At 40.2% G+C, this 25,709-nt stretch overlaps 1 protein-coding gene across 4 annotated transcripts in view; it reads right to left on the bottom strand.

Annotated features, from left to right (window-relative positions):
* The window catches only part of RTTN (rotatin), a 107,938-nt gene that overhangs the window by 55,710 nt on the left and 26,519 nt on the right, over nt 1-25,709 (bottom strand). For all 4 annotated transcript variants that reach the window (XM_012103282.3, XM_042239585.1, XM_004020402.5 and 1 more), the window contains exons 13-26: nt 25,165-25,277; nt 23,284-23,410; nt 21,491-21,616; nt 20,865-20,981; nt 19,906-20,045; nt 16,677-16,848; nt 14,986-15,085; nt 12,931-13,019; nt 12,058-12,175; nt 10,373-10,469; nt 9,681-9,749; nt 7,102-7,290; nt 6,279-6,518; nt 4,916-5,060 (exon numbers count right to left, since the gene is read on the bottom strand). In XM_012103282.3, the coding sequence (XP_011958672.2) occupies nt 4,916-5,060; nt 6,279-6,518; nt 7,102-7,290; nt 9,681-9,749; nt 10,373-10,469; nt 12,058-12,175; nt 12,931-13,019; nt 14,986-15,085; nt 16,677-16,848; nt 19,906-20,045; nt 20,865-20,981; nt 21,491-21,616; nt 23,284-23,410; nt 25,165-25,277 (1,842 nt within the window). The remainder of the gene's footprint in view (nt 1-4,915; nt 5,061-6,278; nt 6,519-7,101; nt 7,291-9,680; nt 9,750-10,372; nt 10,470-12,057; nt 12,176-12,930; nt 13,020-14,985; nt 15,086-16,676; nt 16,849-19,905; nt 20,046-20,864; nt 20,982-21,490; nt 21,617-23,283; nt 23,411-25,164; nt 25,278-25,709) is intronic.

Raw genomic sequence — 25,709 nt, 5'->3', positions numbered from 1 at the left:
TAGTTCAAAATCATCCTTGGGAAAGTAATAGAAGAGTAAACTTTGAACAATATGTACTCTGGAAGGACAACTATCTTATTAAGAACTCAAAAATTACAATTCAGGGAAATTAGCATGTTGTCTCATTGAGTTCAGTTCAGTCGCTCAGTCACGTCTGACTCTGCGACCCCATGGACTGCAGCACGCCAGGCCTCCCTGTTCATTGTCATCTCCCGGAGTTTACTCAAACTTGCATCCGTTCAAGTCAGTGATGCTATTCAGCCATCTCATCCTCTGTCATCCCCTTCTCCTCCTGCGTTCAACAGTTCCCAGCATCTGGGTCTTTTCCAATGGGTCTTTTCACTTCTGGGTCTTTTCCATCTGGGTCTTCTTCACATCAGGTAGCCAAAGAATTGGAGTTTCAGCTTCAACATCAGCACTTCCAATGAACACTCAGGACTGATCTCCTTTAGGGTGGACTGGTTGGATTTCCTTGCAGTCCAAGGGACTCTCAAGAGTCTTCTCCAACATAATAGTTCAAAAGCATCAATTCTTTGGCACTCAGCTTTCTTTATAGTCCAACTCTCACATCCATACATGACTACTAGAAAAACCACAGCTTGGACTAGACAGACCTTTGTTGGCAAAGTAATGTCTCCACTTTTTAATATGCTGTCTAGGTTAGTCATAACTTTTCTTCCAAGGAGTAAGCGTCTTTTAATTTCATGGCTGCAGTCACCATCTGCAGTGACTTTGGAGCCCCCCAAAATAAAGTCTGACACTGTTTCCACATCTATCTGCCACAAACGGATGGGACCAGGTACCATGATCTTAGTTTTCTGAATGTCGAGCTTTAAGCCAGCTTTTTCACTCTCCTCTTTCACTTTTATCAAGAGGCTCTTTAGTTCTTCTTCACTTTCTGCCATAAGGGTGGTATCATCTGCATATCCGAGGTTATTGATATTTCTCCCAGCAATCTTGATTCCAGCTTGTGCTTCATCCAGCCCAGCGTTTCTCATGACATATAAGTTAAATAAGCAGGGTGACAATATACAGCTTTGACGTACTCCTTTCCCAATTTGGAACCAGTCTGTTGTTCCATGCCCAGTTCTATCTGTTGCCTCCTGATCTGCATACAGATTTCTCAGGAGACAGGTCAGGTGGTCTGGTACTCCCATCTCTTCAAGAATTTTCCACAGTTTGTTGTGGTCCACACAGTCAAAGGATTTGGCATAGTCAATAAAGCAGAAACAGATATTTTTCTGGAACTCTCTTGCTTTTTCAATGATCCAATGGATGTTGGCAATTTGATCTCTGGTTCCTCTGCCTTTTCTAAATCCAGCTTGAACATCTGGAATTTCACAGTTCACGTACTGTGTCTCTCATTTATCTTATAAGTATTTTTCTCAGTTTACCATGTCTTTATATTAAATGGCTCGGCCTGGGGATAGTAATGGTCAAGGGGTGAGAGGTCAGGTTTTTCTCTCTCACTCTCTCACATACATATATATACACACACCACACATACCCCTGTAGACTATACCTAAATGTAGAAATTATGATCATGGAGCACAGTTTAACTACAATAAAAGATGAAAAGTAGAAACAACTAACAAAAGCTAGGAGATAAAAGGGGTGGGTAAAATAGGAAAATAACTCCAAAATACAGAAAGTCAGAAGACTAATGGAAAAAAAAAAAGTTTGTAACCCATATCACAGATAAAGGGCTAATCTAATTTATGAAGGGCTCTTCTGTTACCAAAAATGAAAGAGAAAGGGGGAGAGTGTGTGTGAGCACATATGTGCTAGAGGAGACCAAAAATCAACTGTGGGGCAAAACGTAACAAAGGCATCAAGGGACAATTCACAGAAAAGGAAACAAAAGAGCTCCAAACTTTTGGAGCTTTGTAAATATCTTTGTATCATTCAAAATAAGGGTTATCTATTTAAAACAAACTCAACAGAAACACATATACATATGTCTCTGCAATTTGTAACTGTCTCCAGCAATTATAGTTCTAGGAGTTATTATTCTACAAATATACTTACACACGTAACACGGCCCGCAGTTTCCATTTATGTTCTATTCTAACATCTTATGAAATGAGGATTATGTGTGTTTCTTGTAATTAACTACACAGCTTCCTTAATATCACATGTTTACTAGTGAGTTAATAAATGTTAACTGAAAGTTCACTTGACTTCACATTCCAGGATGTCTGGCTCTAGGTGAGTGATCACATCATCGTGGTTATCAGGGTCATGAAGATATTTTTGTATAATTCTTCTGTGTATTCTTGCCACCTCTTCCTATCTCTCATCTTCTTCTCATCTTCTGCTTCTGTTAGGTCCATACCATTTCTGTCCTTTATTGAGTCCATCTTTGAATGAAAATTTTCTTGAAGAGATCTCTAGTCTTTCCCATTCTACTGTTTTCCTCTACTTCTCTGCATTGATGACTGAGGAAAGCTTTCTTATCTCTCCTTGCTATTCTTTTGGAACTCTGCATTCAAATGAGTATATCTTTCCTTTTCTCCTTTGCCTTTCATGTCTCTTCTTTTCACAGCTATTTGTAAGGCCTCCTCATTCTGAATATTAAAAAGCAGAGACATTACTTTGCCACCAAAGGTCTGTCTAGTCAAAGCTATGGTTTTTCCAGTAGTATGTATGGATGTTAGAGTTGGACCATAAAGAAAAATGAGTGCCAAAGAATTGATGCTTTTGAACTGTGGTGTTGGAGAAGACTCTTGAGAGTCCCTTGGACTGCAACGAGATCCAACCAGTTCATTCTAAAGGAAATCAGTCCTGAATATTCACTGGAAAGACTGATGCTGAAGCTGAAACTCCAATACTTTGGCCACGTGATCTGAAAAGACCCTGAGATGCTGGGAAAGACTGAACGCAGGAGGAGAAGGGGATGAGATGGTTGGATGGCATCACCGACTAAATGGACATGAGTTTGAATAAGCTCCAGGAGTTGGTGATGGACAGGGAGGCCTGGCGTGCTGCAGTCCACAGGGTCTCAAAGAGTCGGATACGACTGAGCGACCGAACTGAACTGAGAGCTCACGATGTGCAAGGCACTATGACAAATGCTGGGTATGCACTGTGAACAGAACAGTCCTCCTTTACAACGATCACAATAACGTGGAAAACAGTAAACACTAACAGTTAGAACTGGACATGGAACAACAGACTGGTTCCAAATAGGAAAAGGAGTATGTCAAGGCTGTATATTGTCACCCTGCTTATTTAACTTCTAGGCAGAGTACATCATGAGAAATGCTAGACTGGAAGAAACACAAGCTGGAATCAAGACTGCCGGGAGAAATATCAATAATCTCAGATATGCAGATGACACCACCCTTATGGCAGAAAGTGAAGAGGAACTAAAAAGCCTCTTGATGAAAGTGAAAGTAGAGAGTGAAAAAGTTGGCTTAAAGCTCAACATAGATCATGGCACCCAGTCCCATCACTTCATGGGAAATAGATGGGGAAACAGTGGAAACAGTATCAGACTTTATTTTGGGGGGCTCCAAAATCACTGCAGATGGTGATTGCAGCCATGAAATTAAAAGACGCTTACTCCTTGGAAGAAAAGTTATGACCAACCTAGACAGCGTATTGAAAAGCAGAGACATTACTTGGCTGACTAAGGTCCGTCTAGTCAAGGCTATGGTTTTCCAAGTGGTCATGTATGGATGTGAGAGTTGGACTGTGAAGAAGGCTGAGCACCAAAGAATTGATGCTTTTAAACTGTGGTGTTGGAGAAGACTTTTGAGCATCCCTTGGACTGCAAGGAGATTCAGCCAGTCCATTCTGAAGGAGATCAGCCCTGGGATTTCTTTGGGTGGAATGGTGCGGAAGCTGAAACTCCAGTACTTTGGCCACCTCATGCGAAGAGTTGACTCATTGGGAAAGACTCTGATGCTGGGAGGGATTGGGGGCAGGAGGAGAAGGGGACGTCAGAGGATGTGATGGCTAGATGGCATCGTGGCCACTGACTCGATGGACGTGAGTCTGAGTGAACTCCAGGAGCTGGTGATGGACAGGGAGGCCTGGAGTGCTGCGATTCATGGGGTCGCAAAGAGTCAGACACGACTGAGCGACTGAACTAAACTGAACTGAAACAAGTTTTACATACAAAAACATTCATAGACATATCTTTTCAAATCTATAACTACTTTTAAAAGCATTCTCAATTAGAATTTCTAACTTACATTATATGAGCACCTTGCATTTTTATAGAGAATCGAGTCTTTAAATGAGCTTTGCAGTGCATTAACATATAATGAAACATTTTTGTTTTATAACGTCTACTATATTGTTTCAGTTTAGGCCCTTTTTCCTAATTTTACTGTGTTTTTTCATGATTATGCAAAGGTTTGTCTTTAGTAGGTTAAGTAAATCTCTACAGTATCTGTAAAAATAAAACACAGCTAGCTTCCTGGGTTCTTGGCAGGTTCTTAAAACACATTCATCTACAAAAAGTAGAGAATAGTCAGGGCTGGAAGGGTAAATACTACAGTAAACTTACATTAAAGCCTGAACAGTCTGACTCATTCTTTCCAACCTCACCACCATTGTCCCTCTGCCTCCAGGCTTGGCTCCCTGCCTCTTCACAGGCCTATCTGAACTTCCCCGCTCTAAGAACCTCACTGAAAAATACGGTTGCAAGCTGAAAGTTCACACAGAGATCAGGTTTTGTTAAACACCATGACTGAAGGTCCCATTTAGTCCATAGACTTTTAACTTAAACTCAGTCATGTTAGGAAGGCATTCTGCTAAAAGCTATTGATTACAACAGAACGACTACTTTGCTAAACATGAGCCATGTAAAAATTATACTTTTCCATATTTCCATACACAGTATTAATAATCTTTATAAATACATCATCTGTCCAACCTAAAACTCAAATTCCTTAACAGCACTTACTTGTCTAAGAAGTAATTCTAGAAGCCAGTTTAGAAGTTCTACAGGTACATTTTTCCTTTGTTCCTTCAATAACTTGCTGAGAAAATGTATAATATCTATTAACAGCTTCTCATCTTCAGTGCAAGCAGGAAGAACTTGTAAAAACCTACAATAAAAGAAAACCATAACCATGGTTTCTAGTTCTTTAAAATAAGTGGCACCCAGATAAGTATTTAACAACTGGCTGAGCAGTGAGGGGGAGGCTGACTTGCTGTGCTTGCCAATTTCTACAGTGTAAATACCCTGCCGTGTCTGCCTGCCATCCACCGAGGGACCACACAGCTGTCGGGGGAGGCCTGCAGCTCACCATCACACACCGTTCCCATCACACAGGCAGATCCATATAAACAGCTTCGAGAACACAGATAACACTGAAATGTTGTAAAATAATTAGGAAGCGATGACTTTGCATAATTGTTACCTTTATCTTTCATATAATTTGACTAGAAGTTTACAAAATATAATTTTTAAGAGTGGTTGTGTTTAACAACTAACTTGCAAAAATTCAGATAATTTAACCAACAGCTCTCAAACAAGGTGGTCTAGCTGGCTCCAGCACACCACTGAAAAAGGCAAATTAGATATCCAAATTGTGAGAGCTACGCTAAACGAGCGTCCACGTTTTAGAAACTCATATAAACCTCGCATTTTGAAAACTGCACACTTTCTGTTAACAGAAAGTTATACATTTTATACTAAAGTCATATGAAGACTGAAATGTAAAATTGCTGGCAGCAGCTATTTATCAGTCTTGTTTCAAATGCAGCCATCTGCTACCAGTTAAACATGTTAAATTTACAGGCAGGGTTTTCCAGTAACTACCAAAGGACCTCCACATGGTTATCAACTTCATGAAATTCAGAGTAAAAATATCAATGAGATAATTTACTTAAGAACAAAACAAAGCCAAAAGCAAATAAAACAGCCAGGGTTACCAAGGCTTTAATCAATTCCCTGATATCTCAGCTCATTTACAATATGGACAGGATAAGCATTCAGTTTGTTTACCCCATCTTATCCTAATCACTTACTTTCGTAAGATAAACTAAGGTTTCCTATGATAGGACCAAAAAATAGAATAACGGTAATATCTATAAAAAATTATAACAATTTATTTATAACTCCAAACTGCAGTAATTACGTTCAAATTTTCTCTTTTGCTGTTATAAGATATGCATTACAGATAATTAAAAATCCTTAAGTTTTTCTTTCTAAAATCACGTTTCTCCCTCACAACCCCGACAGTAAGAACACATGCTCGCATCTTAAATGTGTGGAGGGAACCCAAGTGCGACCCGGCCTAGGCCTCTGGGCTGACACTGACCTGCTTAGCGCGGTGTGCCAAGACAAGGACTTCAGGGCGACCCCGCAGGGGCCTGTGCCACCCCTGAAAGACAGTCTGTCGTTCAGAAGATAAAAGCCCATCCTTGTGAGGGCAGCCCTCACTGCCCTGTGGCCTGCAGCCTGAACAACGGAGCGGAGACAGTCCTCGAGTCCACTAGGTGTGTGGGTCATCTTCAGAGTAAGGGTGTCCTCGGTGGATAACTTCAGTGTATCTAAAAATCTTAACAAAGAGCAATAGAAGCTATTTAAATAAAAGCTCACAATTATTTTTAAACTAGCTCCCCCCAATTCTGTTTTATCTTTGTTTCCTTTTAATTAAAGAGTGACTCATGGCCAAAAGAAAATCTGATGTGTATCTATCAATATTAGGGTTTTACAGTAGCTTAAGGATGTTTATATTGACATTTTACTGCTTAGAGAAATATAAAATAATTTTCATCCAAAAGAAAACATTAATTTTTAATATATTTAAAAGTCATCACCATCACAGTAATGATGACAAATGCACATAGACTTATTAAGCTTTTACACTAACCCAGAGCACTTTTCCTAGTGAATTAATCAATCAACTAACCCAACTTTATACAATCTCTAAAACAGCAGAGAACAATGTGTTGAAATTCCTTTGTGTGATAGTTTTTTAAAAGGCATGAATACACACAACCTATAAAACAAAGTAAAAATTATTATCTTCAGTGAAAAAGCAGATGACCATAAGCAAAAAAACTACTTGATCTAAAGGAAAAATAAGGACTAATTAAATTAATTAAATGTGAATGCTTTTCTACATGTGCCACACTTACTCCTGGATCTCAGCTCCGGAGTTCACTTGCTTCAACACACTGTCACTCCCGTGATACCACGACAGGTTCCAAGCCATCCTCAGCATATCTGATACCGGCTTCAAGGCCAGAGAGTCAGCAGATAACGGCAGCACCATGGAGTAAGGACTCACGGCATGGTGGCCAAGTACATGCACTGGTAGATGATACCTGAAGAAAAGGAATAAAAATAATCACGAACTTTTAAATTCTTAAATGCTACTCAAAAGGGTGAGCCACAAAGGAGAGTTAATTCTATGCCTCCCACTTTACAATAACACGATTGTAATCTCTCTCATGATCCCGATTTTGAGCAGCTGTCACGCTTTATCCTTCTGCCCTACTCCAAACTTCCCAAAACACTTGATTAAACAATTTCCTGAGCATTTACCACAGTAGGACTTCCCTGGTGGCTCAGACGGTAAAGCGTCTGTCTACAATGCAGGAGACCTGGGTTCCATCCCTGGGTCGGGAAGATCCACTGCAGAAGGAAATGGCAATCCACTCTAGTACTATTGCCTGGAAAATCCCATGGACAGAGGAGCCTGGTAGGCTACAGTCCATGGGGTCGCAAAGAGTCGGACACAACTGAGCTACTTCACTTTGTTGCATTAAAGTTGTTTGCAGAGGGAACTGACACCCCCCGAAATCAAGGCCCATGGCTACAGTGAACAACACATACATGGTGTTCAACTGAAACACAAATGTCTACTGTATGCTAACAATGTACGTTACCTTTTATTCAGTTATATGGCATGGCAGTATGATATCCATTTTACACTATCAAAATGATACTTACAGAGGCTAAATGAACTGCCTGTGTTCACAGCAGTCAATAACGGACAGAATCACAACTTAACTATTTCCGCTTGAGAACACAGTGGCATCATCAATAAATTCAATCACTGTGTGTTACCAAGAGAACCTAGAAATATTTTTAGATCTAAGAAATATTCAATAGCAGCCTCTCCTAAAGTTAACTTCACAGTGTTTAACAGTACAGCAATGTCTAGCATCTCAAATGTTAAAGAAGAATTTTGCTAATAAAATAAATCCCAAATTCCTAATTCACATATTTGTAACTGTCAGGTAAACATCCTTGAGTAGGATTTCTAAGAGGAACTTTAGCATGCTTCTTCACTTCAAGCATCTCAATGAAAGAGGCTAAGGTAGGACTCTGTATACAAATGAGACTGCACAATTTAAGAAAAGATAAATTTCAAAAATTGGAATTTTCCTTAGGAGTAACCAGGGCTCCTCAGAGAAATGGCTACCGCGAGGTCTGAGATAGGGAAATCAAAGGTGAACGATGGACGTGCCTAGTGGGGATCCAGAAGTTGTTTTCATATATGTGGTATGGAGCGGCAGGGACTGCCACACTGGAGCTGGGAGGGTGAATCACTTTGGTGGTTCCAGTGCACCACTCTGGAATACTGTTTAGGAGCCCAAGAGTCGGACACGACTTAGTGACTAAACCACCACCACCACTAAAGTTAAACGTGTAAATACCCTCTGATCCATATATGTTCGAGAATATTCTTAGCAGTTATTTATTCATAGTAGCCCCAAACAGAAAACAACGCAGTGTCCATCAGTGGTAGAATGTAAACCTCACAGCTGTATACGCTCACACAGAATACTACAGAGCAATGAAACAAAACCCAACAGTGCTTCCTGACATGACACACACAAATCTCCCCAAGTTGAACAAAAGAAGCAAAAGACAAGAATATACTTTATAAAGTGCAAGAACAATGTATAATAACAGAAACAAAAGTAGAATTACCTTTGTGGGCACAGGAAGGTAAGGAAGAAGCATGAAAGTGGTTTCCGGCATGCTAATGATATTTTGTACCTTAATCTGTGTGTTAGATGCATGCATGTATTTATCAGGAAAAATTTATGACTTGTAAACTTTGTACACACTTCCATAAAAACAACTTACTTTTTAAAAAGTCTAAAGAAGGATGAATACTAAATATAATTCATGACCTGATTGGATCTTGCTTTAAAAAAAAAAATCCATGAAGGATATTTTGGATATAATTAGAGAAACTGGATCAAATTACAGAATTACTTTTGATTTTCTTAAATGTGACCATTCATGGTACAGTGGTTATATAAGATAATGTCTTTACTTAAGGAGGTATACGTTGGAGTAATTGGGAGGGAAGTAAGATTATGTCTGAAGCTCATCTTTAAACTGGTTGGGGAAAAAGATTACATAAAAATAAATAAATGTATTGACAGAGCTGGAGAGAGGGAGGGAGGGAGGATGGAAGACCTACATCTTAACAGTTGCTTAGACTGCAGGGTATGCGAGTGTTCACTGCGCGGTTCTCTCAAGCTTTCCGTAGACGTGAACAGCATCAAACCAAACATCTGGTGACGGCGGATGCACACCTACTGAGCCCTCAGAAGCCCCCCTAAGAAGGAGACGTGAAAGTGCTACAAGACATGTGATGAAAAGCTAGATGAAATTTTAACAAACCACAGAGTCTTGTTTCCCTTTCAGTACCAGTATTTTACCTTTGAGAAAATCAAAGGAAGAAATTCTTTACCTTCTAGAAACTGAAACAGGCAGACTGAAGACTGATGGTGAAGATGGTGTGCAGGAAGGACTCTCAGACCTATTTCACAGCAGAAACAGAAAAGCAAAGAGACAACTGAGTGGACCGTCATCATGTCAAACAAACACAACCCGCTTCCCTCCTCGACCAACGCTCAGATCAAGAGCTGCTCCTGATTCTGTCATTCACTCCAGTTACAGCACGGCGCCCCTGCCCAACCGACTTATAAAGAGCAAACAGTGCTTTTCTTTAAGAAGTCCATATAAGAAATGACTCAGACGATGCAAGTGCTATCTGGCAGGTGGCCTCCATGTCTCCCTCCCAGGAATCCTGCTGAAGGTCAATGTTAATCAGATGCTACCATCCTAAACATCTTCCCCAGGGTTTTTTAAATTAGTCAAGAAAACAAAAACACAAAATTGAGAGTATATACTAAAAAATGCATTTATGATAGAATTTACTATAGTAATTATTAAATTTTGTACTTAGTAATGTTCGAAAGTAAAGTTCAGGGTGACTTTTTGAGCCAATGTGCTTTTTAATACTGCTACTCAAACCAAAAATCACACCACATACCATGGAAAGCATAAGCTTCCTAAGTCAGAAAGTTCCATGTATTGCTGCAAGACTGTATCAGAAACCTTAGACAGATATTTCGGAGCAAAATTCGTTTAATAGCTCACCACATATCCATTCTTGATACTTCATCAAATAACAGAAGACAAAACAATGCTCCAACTTCAGTCACAATCGTACAATCTTCGTGAAATATCAAGGAAACTGAGAAATAAAAAGAAGCATAACTTTTATATTTTCACCTCAAAAAAGAACGAATCTCAAATTTAAAATATCTTAACTCAAAAAGAAGAGATGCCATTCTCAGAGAAATGCAATGTTAACCCAGACAAACTGACATGACTAAAACAGTGGCTCTCAACCTTTCAAATCTATGCAAATCTCTGCAGGGCTGGTTAATAGAGGTTAATAGAGTACACTTGGAGGATACAGACACTACTGGTCTAGCACACAGCATGCAGTCAACGAATGTCTGCTGAGTAACGAATTTTCCTTGTTGAGTACCTAGGTAAAAAACTAACTTTGCCCTGAAACTAAATTCATTAATGAGAGATATTATCATTTATTCTCAGACTCAATTAAGTAATGATTGGAAATATCAATGAGACAGAAAAAGTATTAAAAAGGGTACAGATTATGTTAGCTTAGAAATCGCCTTTGAATCTAATAGGCACTCATAATTAGTTGACTGCTTGAATAATTTAAATCAAAATCATAAAGAAATGGTAAACTGGAATTAAGTTCTGCTGAATGACATTAATAGGAAGATAATTATTAATGAGATGAAAGAAAACTACAGATCTATAACTGCTACTCTTCCACATCAATCTATAAAAAAATTATAAAATTTTACACACTACTCAAAATATATGAGGCCGGACACTCTGAGTCTCTAAAACTTTACCTGGTTAGCATGGCTAGCAGCTTTATCAATATTATTTAAACTGTGTCCTATTAACTTGACAAGCAGGAATCATTAGAAAACAAGAATATGCTAAAATAAAATGACTATATTCTAAGGATATTTTGAACATAAGTATCATTTATCTCTTAATATGTTTAATAACTGACAAAGTTAAGCATATTGAGACATCAGATCAAGACATTTCTCACAGAATATTTAAAAGCAGTGGCCTACACTTCTAGGAAAGAAAACAGCATATAATGTTACCAAGCTCTCTACTGAGAACAGTCAGAAAAGGCAAGAAAAATTAAAAAAGAGAAAAAAATTACATAGAGTTTTCCCATCTAAATATGTTACTCAATTACAATCAAACTGAAAGGGGTTAAAAAAAAAACCACACTTTATAAAATGTAATATAATACATTGATGCTCAGAGCCATTGAGGATGGTCTAGCTCCCACTCCGCACAGACTGGGTTTATATAACTCAGGCCAGTTTAAGGATGTAAGCGGTTATCTCAGCAAAGCATCAGATCTAAAGGCACAAAATAAAACAATAGAGAGGAAACAGATGCTGGAAAGAAGGCAGTGGTGACATGAGCTTTAGCCCATCGCTTTGTGGGTGAGAGCTGACCACTCCTGATGGCTACCTCACCGCGCAGGGAGCCGCCAGAGGCTTCAGCCCTCCCAGCTGTGAGGCCTACTCTGAAACAGGATTTTTAAGAAAATTTCCACAAAAGTGTTAAACATTTTCCACTGCGATGGATTCTTTTACCGGCATACCCACTTTGGTATTCTGTTAGTAAAGTAGAAAGTAAATGTCACCTACAGTTAAAGAATAAACACTTAAAGCTTAAGACTGAGCTCCTTACTATCAGAATTTATGTACCTCTGAAGAGCAGGGTCAGGACAGAAGTCTGCTGGGACAGAGAAACTCGCAGGTCCGGGTCGGCGCAGAGGACCTTCCTCAGGAGCGTGAGGCTCGGCTGAGCCAGGCACTCCACCACCTGGCCGGTGGGGGAAACACAGTTGTCTATGGTCATCAGTTTTTTTTTTTTTTGTTTTGTTTTTGATGGAGCAAAGGTGTTTTAATCAACATGGTGTGGGCATATACACTGTAGTTATTCTCAGCAAAGATAAAGATTAAAATTCCAGACTTACAAAACATAGGCGATCCATATTAAAGAGAGAGTTGTAAATAATCACTTTTACTGGATGGTTCATCAGTTTTAAGATGAGATAAAATATACTTTGCATATGTGTGTGCGTGCGTGTGTGCTCAGTCGCATCCCACTCTGTGACCCCGTGGACTGCAGCCTGCCAGGCTCCTCTGTCCATGGGGTTCTCCAGGCAAGAGTACTGGAGTGGGTGCCATTTCCTGCTCCAGGGGAATCTCCCCGACCCAGGGATCACACCTGCATTACAGGCAGAGTCTTTCCAGCTGTGCCACCTGGGAAGCTCCAATATAACACTATCTTATTCTAAATTCATGCTTTTTCACCAAAATTATGTGAAACTAAAATGCAAACATTAAGAATTGTTTTCCACTAAAAATAAGTTTTGTATATACTTATGCTTATACATCTAATATAAATTTTAAGGTTACTTTTCCTTTAGAGACCTCACTTCTAAGAAATTAAAAAAAAAAAGAACAGGTTGTGGGTGTTATTCGAGACTGACACTCCAAGAACTCATCCAAATCCAGGTGAATTCATTTCAAATTTAATTAACAAAAACAGCAGTCTGTAAAAATATGTCTTACCTCACCATCCTGACCCACACATTCACTTAAATACTCAATTATCTTGTCAACTAGGTGCAATTTTTTCACCACAGCATGCATTTTAATATCTGTAGACCAAAAAAAAAAAAAAAGTTACTAAAAATTAAAGAACATTTTCTATAGTCTTAAAAATGCAGAACAGACATCTACACAACTTTCAAACTGTTAAAAATAGCTGAAAATTAGAGGATGACAGCTTCAACTTTTCACTTTATACACATCTCAACAATTTGAAAACTTTTAAGTAACAAGCACATCTTCTATAATGTAAAGAAACTATTTAAAAAGACTCATTAAATGAACTAGCCAGATTCTGAAAAGTACTAGAATTTTAAGTATACAAATGACTCCTTTAATTTGTACATGGAAAATTACTTTTAGTTCTTTCATTGGCATTTCTTCTCTTTTCCAAATCCATCATCTCAAAACATTTAGATTCTCCACAAGCGAATGTGTAAATATCACTTGCAACATGATTTTCCTATTAACACAAGTTCTTTAATCTCAAACTCTTAATAGCAAATACAAAAGAAAGGGTCTGTAATATATTCTACATATTTCTAAAGAACTTAAACATATTCATGCGGATATGTGTGCACACACTGCACGGTCTGAGTGTCTGTGTCCTCACAGAGCCCATCTGTGTGAAAGCCAGTCTCCAAGGTGGAGGTTCCAGGAGGTGGGGCTTCTGGGAGGTCACCAATCATGAGTGTGGAGGCTTCGTGAATGAGATTGGTGTCCTGATAAAAAGAGGAGAGCTTTGTTGCCCCTTCTCCATTTAAGGACACAGGAGGAAGACAGCCAACTACGAACCAAGAAACAGGCCCTCACCAGACACTGAACGTACAGCACGGTAACCTTGGACTTTCAGCCTCCAGAGCTGTGAGAATAAATTTCTGTTGTTTATAAATCACCCAGTCTGTGGTATTCTATTAAAAAGCCACCCTAAAACATTAAGACGTATACACACACAGGTACTAGAGACATCATTAGGACCAAAAACTCTCATTGCTTCTAAGTTAGATATAAGTATTTCATAATTTGCAGACAAATTTTCTTAATTTGTCCTCCTATATTCTCATTAAGGAAAAACATACAAACATAAAGTTGATATTGAATTAGTAGCTATCACTGTAACTATCTTCAACTGCCACTTTAAAAGGCAGCTCCACTACCCTCCAATACAGTGCATACCAAATTATGAGCTTTCTTTTTGAAATATTAGACAATACCAAAAGAATACTCTCTAAAAGCTTTTTTTAATCTTCTTAGCGTAGGCTTTCCACATTTGCTTGAGCCTGATTTTCTGTAGTTTCAACTACTGTTATTAAAACCACAAATATGTTGAATATGCCTTTCCATGTTACTCTCTCATCCCAATCAGGATGGTAACATTCATCATATCCCACCTTCCAAGTTGAAAAAAAATACTTTTATGTAAATGCAAAGGTACTTCTTTCAAACATTAACAATAAATTATACACATCACATATAGGAAAAAACTAAAAACTAAGAATTACAACACTACAAACAAGGTAAGAGTACATTCTGCTACTTCTTTTTAAAAATAAGCCTTTAAAGAAAATACATAGTTACAGTACATTATTTTTCTTACCTACCCAAAAAGTACAATTTGATTTATTTCTTTAAGCAAGACAGAACAAACAGAACACAACATACTAGGTAAAGTGAGAAAGGAAGATGCAATTTACTGTTTGAATTTATCTCAACATTTTAAAAGGAAGATAATCTTATCAAATGCCATTCCACAGGGCAAATAATGATAATCTAAACAAGAGGTCAGCAAACTTTTTTCTGTAAAGAAATAGATAGTAAATATATCAGGCTTTGTGGGCCACATATGGCCTTTGTTGCACATGTGTTAAAAACATAAACATCACCCTTAACTTGAAGGCTGCTAAGAAAAACAGGCCACAGGTCGGAATGGCCTACAAACCAGTTTGCCAATCCCCGGCACTACTGTAGGCAGCAACCGGAAATTCCATTCTCAGCAGCATGTTCCTTAGACAGTACCTTGCATAATCACCACTAACTGCTCTGCGGCTGACTTTCTCAAAACAAGATCAATATCATCTGAGACAAAGATTTCATACACCTTTTCAACAGTCTCCAACTGAAAACCAAAAAGAAAAAAGAAAATTATTTTTTCATCTACTTCCAATTCTCCAGTAAAATTCTACAGAATTCAATAGTTCATACCATAAAAAGAAAAGCTCAAAAGCCAACTTATTTAAGTAATCGATATATTTATATTTGAAAGAAAGATGTGCTAGGTCAGAGAGGGAGTTAGGATCTAAAACAAAGAGTCATCATGTCAAATAAGCCTCTCCTCTTGATGTACATTTTTGCCAGGAAGTCATTCACAACCCATTAGCAGCCACTTCTAACTATTTCAAAGAAAATATTCAAGTTATACAACATCACTCCAGGTGGTAGCCTGCTAGCCTGAGAACAGTGACCCAAGATATGTGAGTCGACCCCAGTGTGACTCGGGGTTTCTCTGCTGCTCCCAGAGGCCACCAGCTGGAGTTCCCCTGGCCCACTCCCGTTCCCGTCTCAAGCACCCTGGAGCAGAGAGCTCTCTGGGATGGGCTGCCCAGCTCTCCAACCAGCCCCTGCCCTGTACCAGTCCCCAAACGTTGCTTCCTGCCAGGAGAGAGTCTAAGGACGCAAAACACAACAGGAGCAGGGGAGAGAAAAGGACACAGACCACACTCTTCCTTCCTCCCACCCACTGCCATCTGCAGCCCTAACGTGGACTCGGGAAAGAGAGTTCTAGAACCCACTCCTTCCCCCACACCACACACAGGGCCAGGAGTGACACCAGGGGCTCAGTACACAGGATGACCCCAACAGGACCTGGTATACGGTCCATGGAAGGTTCTCCAACCACCTGTCAGGACCATGACATGGCCCCACTCAGGGTAGGAGAACGCTGAGCGTGTTTCCCCATTTAAAAATCCACTGTATTATGTGTGGCTCTACAGCAGTGACACAGGCCTCAAGGGCTGGTCTAAACTTAAATAAAACTGCCGGACTGCACACTTCAAGTCACAGGAGAAGCTATGAAACCTGGGAATGAACCAATGAAGATAACCGACAGCGAGCTGTTACTGATCCCACAAGTCCATCATGATTCGGGTGCAGCCCTGGGCAGACAGGAGATGAAGGCTAAACCTCTGAAGACAGGGGAAAAGCCAAAGATTCAGAAAAAGAGATTAACAAAAATATCTCAGAACCACTGTAACATTTAAGAGAAACTGCCTTTGACTTCTATATTATTTTCCTGTGATGAAAAGGCTGAAAAATTTTATCATAGGAATATTTTCTTTTTTGAATATTTCCAAGAGAAGAGAAAGAATAGTTTTTATGTCAGTGATGTTTGTTTTTAAGAGTCATCACAGAATTTCTTTCCTCGAGATTAGCCTTATGCTGTGTTTAAGATTCTATTCAAATGAATTTGCCTTTCCAGCATATACTCTCAATGAAAAGGGACATGATGCCTGGCAGACAGTGGGCAGTCAAGAAATATCTGTTCAATAAACAAATGTACCCAGAAGCCAGAAAAAGCCAGGATACAACTTCAACTTCATACGTGAAGCTACGCCTTCTCTCCCTATCTGATGTATAATGGAATAAAGAAGGTAACACAAAATAAATCACACAGTTATAAACAAATGAATAAACTTGAAAGTTAGAGTCACCTTAATCATCAGTTCTCTTCGGTCATCCAATTTGAGTTCAATAGGTTTTTTCACAATAAATAAATTAGTAACTCTGGACAGAACTCTGGCGTCTATTGAAGGGCGCTTGGTATCAGCCCCCTCTTCCCTTGTAAGGTAAGATGCTAAGAGCTTTAATGCCAGCACCCGGACCCTGCAGAAACAAAGTCTTTAAGTCAATATTTTGTAACATAAACTGAATATAAACGGCTGAAAAAAATAAGTATAGAAATTAGAAAGGCCCATAATCACAAAGAATCATCACAAATCAACACAATTATCAGCTATGTTTATGCTTCCCTTGTGGCTTAGATGGTAAAGAATCTGCTTGCAATGCTGGGGACACAGGTTTGATCCCTGGGTTGGGACAATGCCCTGGAGAAGGAAATGGATACTCACTCTAGTACTCTTGCCTTGAGAATTCCATTGACAAAGGAGCCTGGCAGGCTACAGTCCATGGCGTCCCAAAGAGCAGACATGACTGAGTGACTAACACTTTCACTTTTTCATTTTCTACTATACTGAAATTATACATGCCATTTTACTTTTTCTATTAAAATATTTACTGTATATCTACAATTATTCTTGCATTTTATATTTATAAATAGGCAGCAGAAATAAAGAATAATTGGTAATCACAAGAGAAGATGCAGACTGTGACTGCAAACTTCACAGTCAATATCGCCTCAACTCCAAGTTAAAAATTAAAAATCCTGACTCCAGCCTCCATGTCAAGTGATTTACCTCAGTCAATCATGAAAACTATCACAGACGCAGGAACACAGTCCAGACAACAGGCCAAACCTTCAGGAGAGTAATCACATTAATAGCTAAAGTGAGATATTTGGAGTGAAATAGATCTCCTCAAATATGAAAATGCAAATACTTCTAGCTCCCATCAAAACTCTATTTTATCTGGACTTGATTAGCTTTAAAGCCAGTTGAGTGGGAAGGTAGAAGATTTCAAGAAAAGGCTGACTGCTGCACACTATTAGTTCAATTCAGTTGCTCAGGTCGTATCCGCCTCTTTGCGACCCCCATGAACCACAGCACGCCAGGCCTCCCTGTCCATCACCAACTGAAACGGAAAACTAGAACCATCAAGTGGACAAGCAGCAATGAGTTGGAGGATACTGAGACAGGTTCTTGAACTACATGGACACCGGGACATTCTAAGTGGTAATCCAAGTTCCAGGTTTCAGGTTCCACCTGGGAGACTACAGTTAAAACCTGCACACCCACTCAGGCCTCCCTACCACAGCAAGCCTGTGTTTCGCCACCCTGAAGTCCCCGTCACTGATCTCGCTTTGTTACAATTGGTGATGAAGTATGACTGACACGATCTCTCCTCTCAGTTACATGCCCAGTTCTAGAAGGGCCGTGTCATGTCTGTGTAGTGTGCTGCCATGTTACAGCCAACCACAGTCCTCAAGTGCTCCCCAAATCAACAGAAAGCAGGAATTTGCTGTATTACGAGCAGGTACCATCTTTGAAGGGCACATATTTGCTCAAGATGGTGTGGGAAGGCAGGCACAGCTCCCTCTCCCCTCTGCTGTGTCACCCACACGACGCTCTTCCTTAGGGCCCATGCTCTGCATTAGTGTCTGGGGTCACTGGTGCAGGGGCAGCCACCACCCCCAGGGAAAAGGCTAAAGGGGAACACGGCAAGCATGGATTTATGCATCTCTTCCTCTGGGAGACAAACTTCGCATTTTCTGGTTTAGCAAGAGCACCAGAATCCGATTATTGCCCCACACTTATTTCTTTCAATGAATGTATTTTGAGCATATTTATGCCCAAGGTGGTCAATGAAGGTCTGAGGATGTAAAGATTAGCCAGGAGACAGCGTTCCTGCCTAATAGAGTTTATGGTCTGGTGAGATGAGAGAGGATCAGTCAAATAATGAAAACAATTACACACTGATTTACACTGCTTTGAGCTCTGTGTAACTGAGAAGTACCTGACCCGAGCCCTTGGCTCCTGGGAGGGGATCTCTAAGCCACTAGAATGTCCTGCCTGAGAACAGCGTTTCTGTTTACCTGGAGACTTTGGGCTGGGAAAAGCGATCCAGAAATAAACATCTGTTTTGCTAAATCACCAAATTTGAGGAAGGGAGTACTAAATGAGCACAGTAGTAACAAAGACACTGCCTAGGGAGCACCTGCAGAAGCCCGATCCCAAGGAGCACACGCACACTGACCCCGTCTGCCCCACCCGCTCCAGCATCACCCACAGCTTCCTCTCTGCGCGATGCACATGCTCTTACAATCTCCCTATTTTCCTCCTTCCATTCTCTTATTGTTTTACTTTATTTCATCTACTTCCTTATTTTGTCATCTGACTGCCTGTTGACAAAGAAGCCACTGTATCATCCTGACTAGGCAAGGGGAAAACAAAATTACCAATCGTCAAGAGAACGTCTTGTCTATGTCCCCCAGCCTTTCCAGCCTTTCCTTTCTCGTCATCACTGCTGATCCATCTGGACATTTAAGTGTTTTTTCTCTTCTTGGTGAGGGAAAATCTAACCCCTGCTACACCAAGAGAGTAACAGAAGATTCATGCTGCACTGACCGAGAAGGAAGACAAACAATCCTTCTCTCCTCTTCTCTTTTTAGTTAAAATGACACACGAATAGTGGAGGAAAGGGCACTTCTTCAGTTTGCCTAGCAAGAGGACAAGCTAAACGATGAAAATATACCCACACGCTGGTAAGCTCCAGGAACTGGTGATGGACAGGGAAGCCTGGCATGACACAGTCCATGGGGTTGCAGAGTCAGACACGTCTGAGTGGCTGAACAGCAACAACAGACCCTGGTATGTGAGGCAACTGGTCCACCACACTTTCATGAAAAACTTTAATTTTCAGAAAAAATATTTCATTGGAGAAGTTTCACTCCATGAGGCTAACAATTTCTAAAGAGAAAAGACAGTGCGAACACTCTACAGTTCCTGCATCTGCTTCTCTGCCCGGCTCCACCCCGCCTGCAGCAGTGCTGTGACCAGCAGTGAGCGTGGCGCAGCCACAACACGGGCGGACCAGGCGCCGAGGCCAGAGGAGGATGGGGCACAGAGGAAAGCATCCACAAGACCGCCCATGGGGCCCTCTGATAAGAGAAGTGCTCTCCCTGACCTTCTCTGGTTCCACACAGATTCACTCATTTCCCAGAATGCTCTCGTGGCCCCGCACACTCAGAGGACCTGCTCTACTTACGAGGGCTTCTTCACCAGCAGGAGCCGCAGCATAGACTTCAGCCGGGCGGCAGAGGGGAGCACCCCTTCGTCGGTCTCCGGACTCTCTCTGCTGAGGTGGAGGATGCAGTTCCCCAGAGGGTCTTCAGTGTCAGCGTAGCCCTAACAGATTTCATCAAGAGGCAAGTTATGATTTGACTGTATACATAACATGCTGCTCGATTGTTTACCTTGAAATTAAGAAACTGTGTTGACCCGTCAGGCAACTCACAAATTTCTTTCAATTCAGTTGAATAAGGACTTTTCAAAATAACCGACATGAAGTAAGAAGCCTACATCCAACTGTATTTAAAAAATAATACTGGAGAACTTCAGCAAAATGTGCCAACCCTCCTGACATGTGCTAATTTTTCTCCAGGAGTCGATCTGTGGGGCTGCCCTGGATGGGGCCCCTGCAGATCTTCAGAGCTGCCCCCTGCACCTCCCACCCCGCACACACAGCAGGAGCGCCTGCAGGAAGACGGGAGCAGTCTTGTGGTGGCCGGAGGCCCCGGATCTGTCTTCTGAAGGATGGCTCCTGTGAGGGTGGGCCTTCCCCATCTTCCCCACCTTCTCATCCAAGGGAGGAGGCCCCTGCATGCCCCTCACTCCTTTACTTGAGCCCAGAAGGGCTGCTAACAAAGCTGGCTCTCTGAGAGCTCAGTAATCAACCTATCACGCTAATCCATACATAAACAAGAAGAATCCAAGAAGCCAGTTTCATTCTATCAAGCCTGCTTGAAAAGCATGGTTAGCTTTGCCTATAAGCCTTTACATGAGGCTGAGCTCTATTTTTCACAGTCGGTGCCGAAGGCCAGTGCCTCACTTCTTAACCTCACACCCAGACACACAGCACCCCAGCGTCTTGTCTCCCCCACGGCGTGCGTTTCAGTCACGCTCACCGACCAGAAACGGTGGCCTAGGCGGGTGAGCGCAGAGTACCTGCAGCACGGGGATGACGGGGCACAGGGACTCGATGAACTTGTTCCAGGTCGGCGCCGTCACCCTCAGTCGGCCCTGCAGCAGGTGCACCAGGATGGCCTTGGCTGCGGCGCTCACCTGCCCAACAACATGGACAGCAGTCCAGTGAGGCGGCCGCCAAGTCATCTTACGTACCTGGGACACTCCATGCGAAGTCTGGAAAGCTGCTACAGTCAGCACCTCTTCCTTCAGACTTCCTATGTCCACAGCATCATCTTACACTCTGTCCTCAACCAGGTTTTCCCCCTTTTAATGGTTTCCCTTTTTATCTTTACTGTACACTTTCCCACTGAATAAAAATGTTTCTTATGGGAATACTCTTACTACAACTACTGCCTCATCCCTATACCTTACATGAAAACTTACAGTTTGATCTGAGCTCTCTGAGAACAAGGATGTCCTATATTTTGAGCCTCATTTTTTTTAACATTTTTTTAACAACAATTTAACTGAACCCACACATCAAAGACAAGTTTCTTTTTACTTTCTCATCCTACTGTCTTGTTACATTAGAATATTACCTTGATTTAGCTGACTATCTACAGAATTACTCTTTTGTATTGACACTTTCTCTTAACATGCCATACCTCATTTTTGGGCTCTTGAATGCCAAATGCAGAGATTTCATACAGAACTTTTGGGTGAAGTAGAAAATGAATTCCATTACAAAGGGAAGACACAGGTTTACTGATATTATGGATGCCTAAACACTCCTGCAAAATAATACAAAAAGTTTTTAAAAATCAGTGACACTGATTTTTCCAAAGGATTCCTCTTTCTTCTCTTTATAATTCAAATCCAATTTTAGTACTTAGGTCACTAAAACTTTTCTTTTAACTGGTAGGAGATAAAGATTCTCTTGACAAGTTTTGAGTCTCCATGACATACCTATTACAAAGTCATACTGCAATGAAACTGAAGAACAGCAGAGTTAAGGAAAAGATCTTAAAAGCAGGTAGAGGGGAAAAAAATACAAAGAAATGATCATTTAACTGACAGCAGACTTCTCAACAGTGACAGAAGCCTACCAAGAGCAAAGGAGTGTTGGAAAAGTGCTAAGAAAACACAGCAGTCCATCTACAATTCTATATGCAGCTAATCCATCATTCAGGAGTAAGATGGAATCAAGACATTTTCAAACATGCACTATCAGTTACAGACTGTTATTGAAAATACTGAAAAACTTTATTTCAGTAAAAAGTAGACCAAACCTAAATACTTAACTATAAACAGAAGAAAATACATTCAAAGTAAAGAGCAGTTAAGATGAATGAACCAGGTAGACTGAATGAAAAGAACAGGCCATAAAAACATGTGTACATCATGAAATTATTTACTTTAAAAAGGCAGAAACAATAATATATATGATTTATAGAGACATGTATGTAAAACACATGGATGGGAAGGATAAACACCAACTTTTAAGAATAGTTATATTGGTGGCGAAAGGGAAGAAGCCTCAGTTGTTACTAATATTTTTACTTCCCTGCAAAAAAAAATGATAAGTAAAAATGGCAAAACGTACACATTATACCTAGATAGTACTTATAAAAGTATTGAGTACAAGAGGACGTTTTCAAGAGTACATGGGAACATATATATTTTTCTATATTGTCCTTTGTACAGTGTTCTTTTCAATATCAAAATAGTCAATATTTATGTACTACTCTATCCTAAAATATTTTATACTTTAAAATATAGGAAATATTTGTTTCAAAAGAAAGAAAAGAAAAATATTACTAAGAAAACAGATCTGAAACTGCAAAATTTAAGCTGTAATAACCTAAAACTTTTCCTGTGCACAGAAATCACTTTGAATACTTGATAGAAGTCAACTTTCCCTTACAATTTTTCCATCATTAAATAATACAACATAAATGTAATTCTTAATAAAACTTCTAATAAAGCAATTCAGATGCTAGACTTACCAAGTTTGCAGTTACAGAATTTAATAGTATAAAGTTTTCAGAGTTGACTAACAATTTTGGGGGGCTTCCCAGAAGTCGCTAATGGTAAAGAACCTGCCTGCCAATGCAGGAGACTTAAGAGACACGGGTTCAATCCTTGGGTCGGGAAGATCTCCTGAAGGAGGGTACAGTAATCCACTCCAGTATTCTTGCCTGGAGAATCCCAAGGACAGAGGAGCCTAGCAGGCTATGGTCCATAGGGTCACAAAGAGTCAGACATGACTGAAGTGACTTAGTGCACACGCACACACACACATAGCACGCATGCAATAATATAAATTTTTTAGAGTTGACTAATGATTACCATCTATTTTTATGGTAATAATTCTTAGTTTTAGTGTTTTAATAATAAGAGAATCCACTGTTAATGCTTCCCCCTCAAAAGAAAACCCACAAAAACCAAAACAACCTACCTTAACAATTTCCAGACAGCAGTGGTAAGTTTCAACTTTCACTTGCAGCAAAGGGTGAGACAACATCCGCAGAAACACCTTCTGACTTTCTCCCTGTAGTAAAGGACTGGCCTGCACGGACTTCCAGCTGGTAGGAAGGTAAACATCCAAGAAATCTAAGGCAAGTAAGTTACTAAACATGACATTGAAAAGCACAGTGAACGGGATTTCTTCCCACTCCAATTCCTCCACCTGGGGTCTTCTTTAACCAACCTAGAATTAATATTCAGCCAAGTTTACTTGTTTTAAGTAGACTTAAAACAAGGTGGGCTTCCCAGGTGGCTCAGTGGTAAAACAACATGGGAGATGAGAGTTCAATCCCTGGGTTGGGAAGATTCCCTGGAGAAGGAATGGCAACCCACTCCAATATTCTTGCCTGGGAAATCCCATGCTTAGAGGAGCCTGGTGGGCTACAGTGCATGCGGGTAGCAAAGAGTCAGACACGACTGAAGTAACAGCACATGACTTGCTTTAAGAAAGAGAATATTCTCTCTTAAAGAGAACAAAAAAAAGTCTTTAGAAAATTATATTTAGAATGTAAAATGGTACAGCCATTATGGAAAACAGTATGGAAGTTCCTCTAAAAACTAAAAATAGAACTACCGTATGAGCCAGCAGTCCCACTGTTAAGTATGTAACCAAAGGGAATGACACTGGTTTCCCAAAGAGATATCTGCAGTCCCATGCTCACTCTAGAATTATTCACAATAGCCAATACATGAAAATAATCAGTGTTTAAATATGTACAATGGAATACTGCTGTTGTTTAGTCCCTAAGTCACGTCCAGCTCTTTGCAACCCCATGGACTGTAGCCCGCCCGGCTCTTCTGTCCATGGGGTCTCTAGGCAAGGATACTGGAGTGGGTTGCCATTTCCTTCTCTACGGGGTCTTCCTGACCCAGGGATTGAACCTGTGTCTCCAGGACTGGCAAGCAGATTCTTTACCCCTGAGCCACCAGGGAAGCCCCATAATGGAACACCATTCAGCCTGAAAACGGAAGGAAATCCCATCATTTGTGACAATACAGATGAAGCTGAACGACATGCTAAGTGGCATGGGCCAAGAAACAGGAAAACAAATACTGTATGATCTGACCTATATGTGGAATCTACAAAAGTCAACTCACAGGAGCAGAATGTAGAACTGGCGATTGCCAGGGACCGGATGGAATGCAGAGATGTGGGTCAAAGACACAAGGTTTCAGTTACATGGGGCAGATAAGTTTTGGGGACCATGGTTAATAATGCTGTCTTGTACACTTGATATGTATTAAGAGTAAATCTTCAATGTAGTTCTCACCAGGTAATTATATGAGGTGACCTACTTGACAGAGCAGGAGAGAGATAGAAAAATAAATTCCATATTTAATGGATATTTATCACCATGGAATTTACTCTATCCAAAAGCAATGAAAATACTAGGTTTTAAAGCAAACTCTGCTCCAATGTCCCCAAAATGTTAATCAATGCATTATGTTTTCCAAAAATCTATATAAAAGATAGGATAATGAAACTTACATTTAAAAAACCCTCAATTCAAGTTATTAATTACAATGTTAAAGATAAATTAACAAATTTGGACACTTATTTGGAAAGACATCAGAAAGTGTAAAAATCTAAGGATAATTAATGTTGATTACAAGCACATTTCTAATTTACTCCTGAAGAAAACATTTAACTGTCTAATGCAGCTATACACCCACAGTTTAAAAATCAGAACATATAAAAGCAATTTAAATGAAAAAATAATAAGACTGAAAGCCAGTTTCATTTTCATTGTCCCTAAACTTACACACACACACACCCCATATAATAATATAATCATAATAAGAAAAAAATTACATTTTTGAACAAATGGAGATGATTTCCTTTATTAGGGGGAAATGCTGATGGTAGGAAAAGCTATGTAAGGCTTGATCTGCCAGCTCCACTAACTCTAAGAGATTCTTTTCTCCCTAAAAAAGAAGCAGAATGCAACAGTAAATGTCAAGGTCATATACAGTAAGATTCTCAACAGCTAACAAAGCAGCTTCAAGAAATTGGATCATCCAGAGGCCCTGAGCCTGTTCACATTTGCTTAAGTCAACCGTCTCCACAAGCAGACCGAAAAGGTCAGCCTCAGAGGAAAAACGAGGAGAAAATGCCCAACTCAACAGCACCTGAGACTTTATTCTATTCACCTCTGAGTGGCATGTTCTTTGACGGTGAGCCTGTGCCCTTGTCTCCCTATTAACTGCAGCTCAAGGCAGGACCCATGTATTTTAAGATCTACCTCCCCCCTCTAACATCCTGACAGGTTCTAGGAAAACAGGGTACGATCAATACATGTGTGATTAACTGGCCATGCAAAATGCCACAGGAATAATTCAACTAAACAGCAATTCAAA

Source organism: Ovis aries, chromosome 23 (assembly GCF_016772045.2).
Source record: "Ovis aries strain OAR_USU_Benz2616 breed Rambouillet chromosome 23, ARS-UI_Ramb_v3.0, whole genome shotgun sequence".
Classification (NCBI taxonomy): domain Eukaryota; kingdom Metazoa; phylum Chordata; class Mammalia; order Artiodactyla; family Bovidae; genus Ovis; species Ovis aries.
This window is presented reverse-complemented; position numbering and strand designations above follow the sequence as displayed.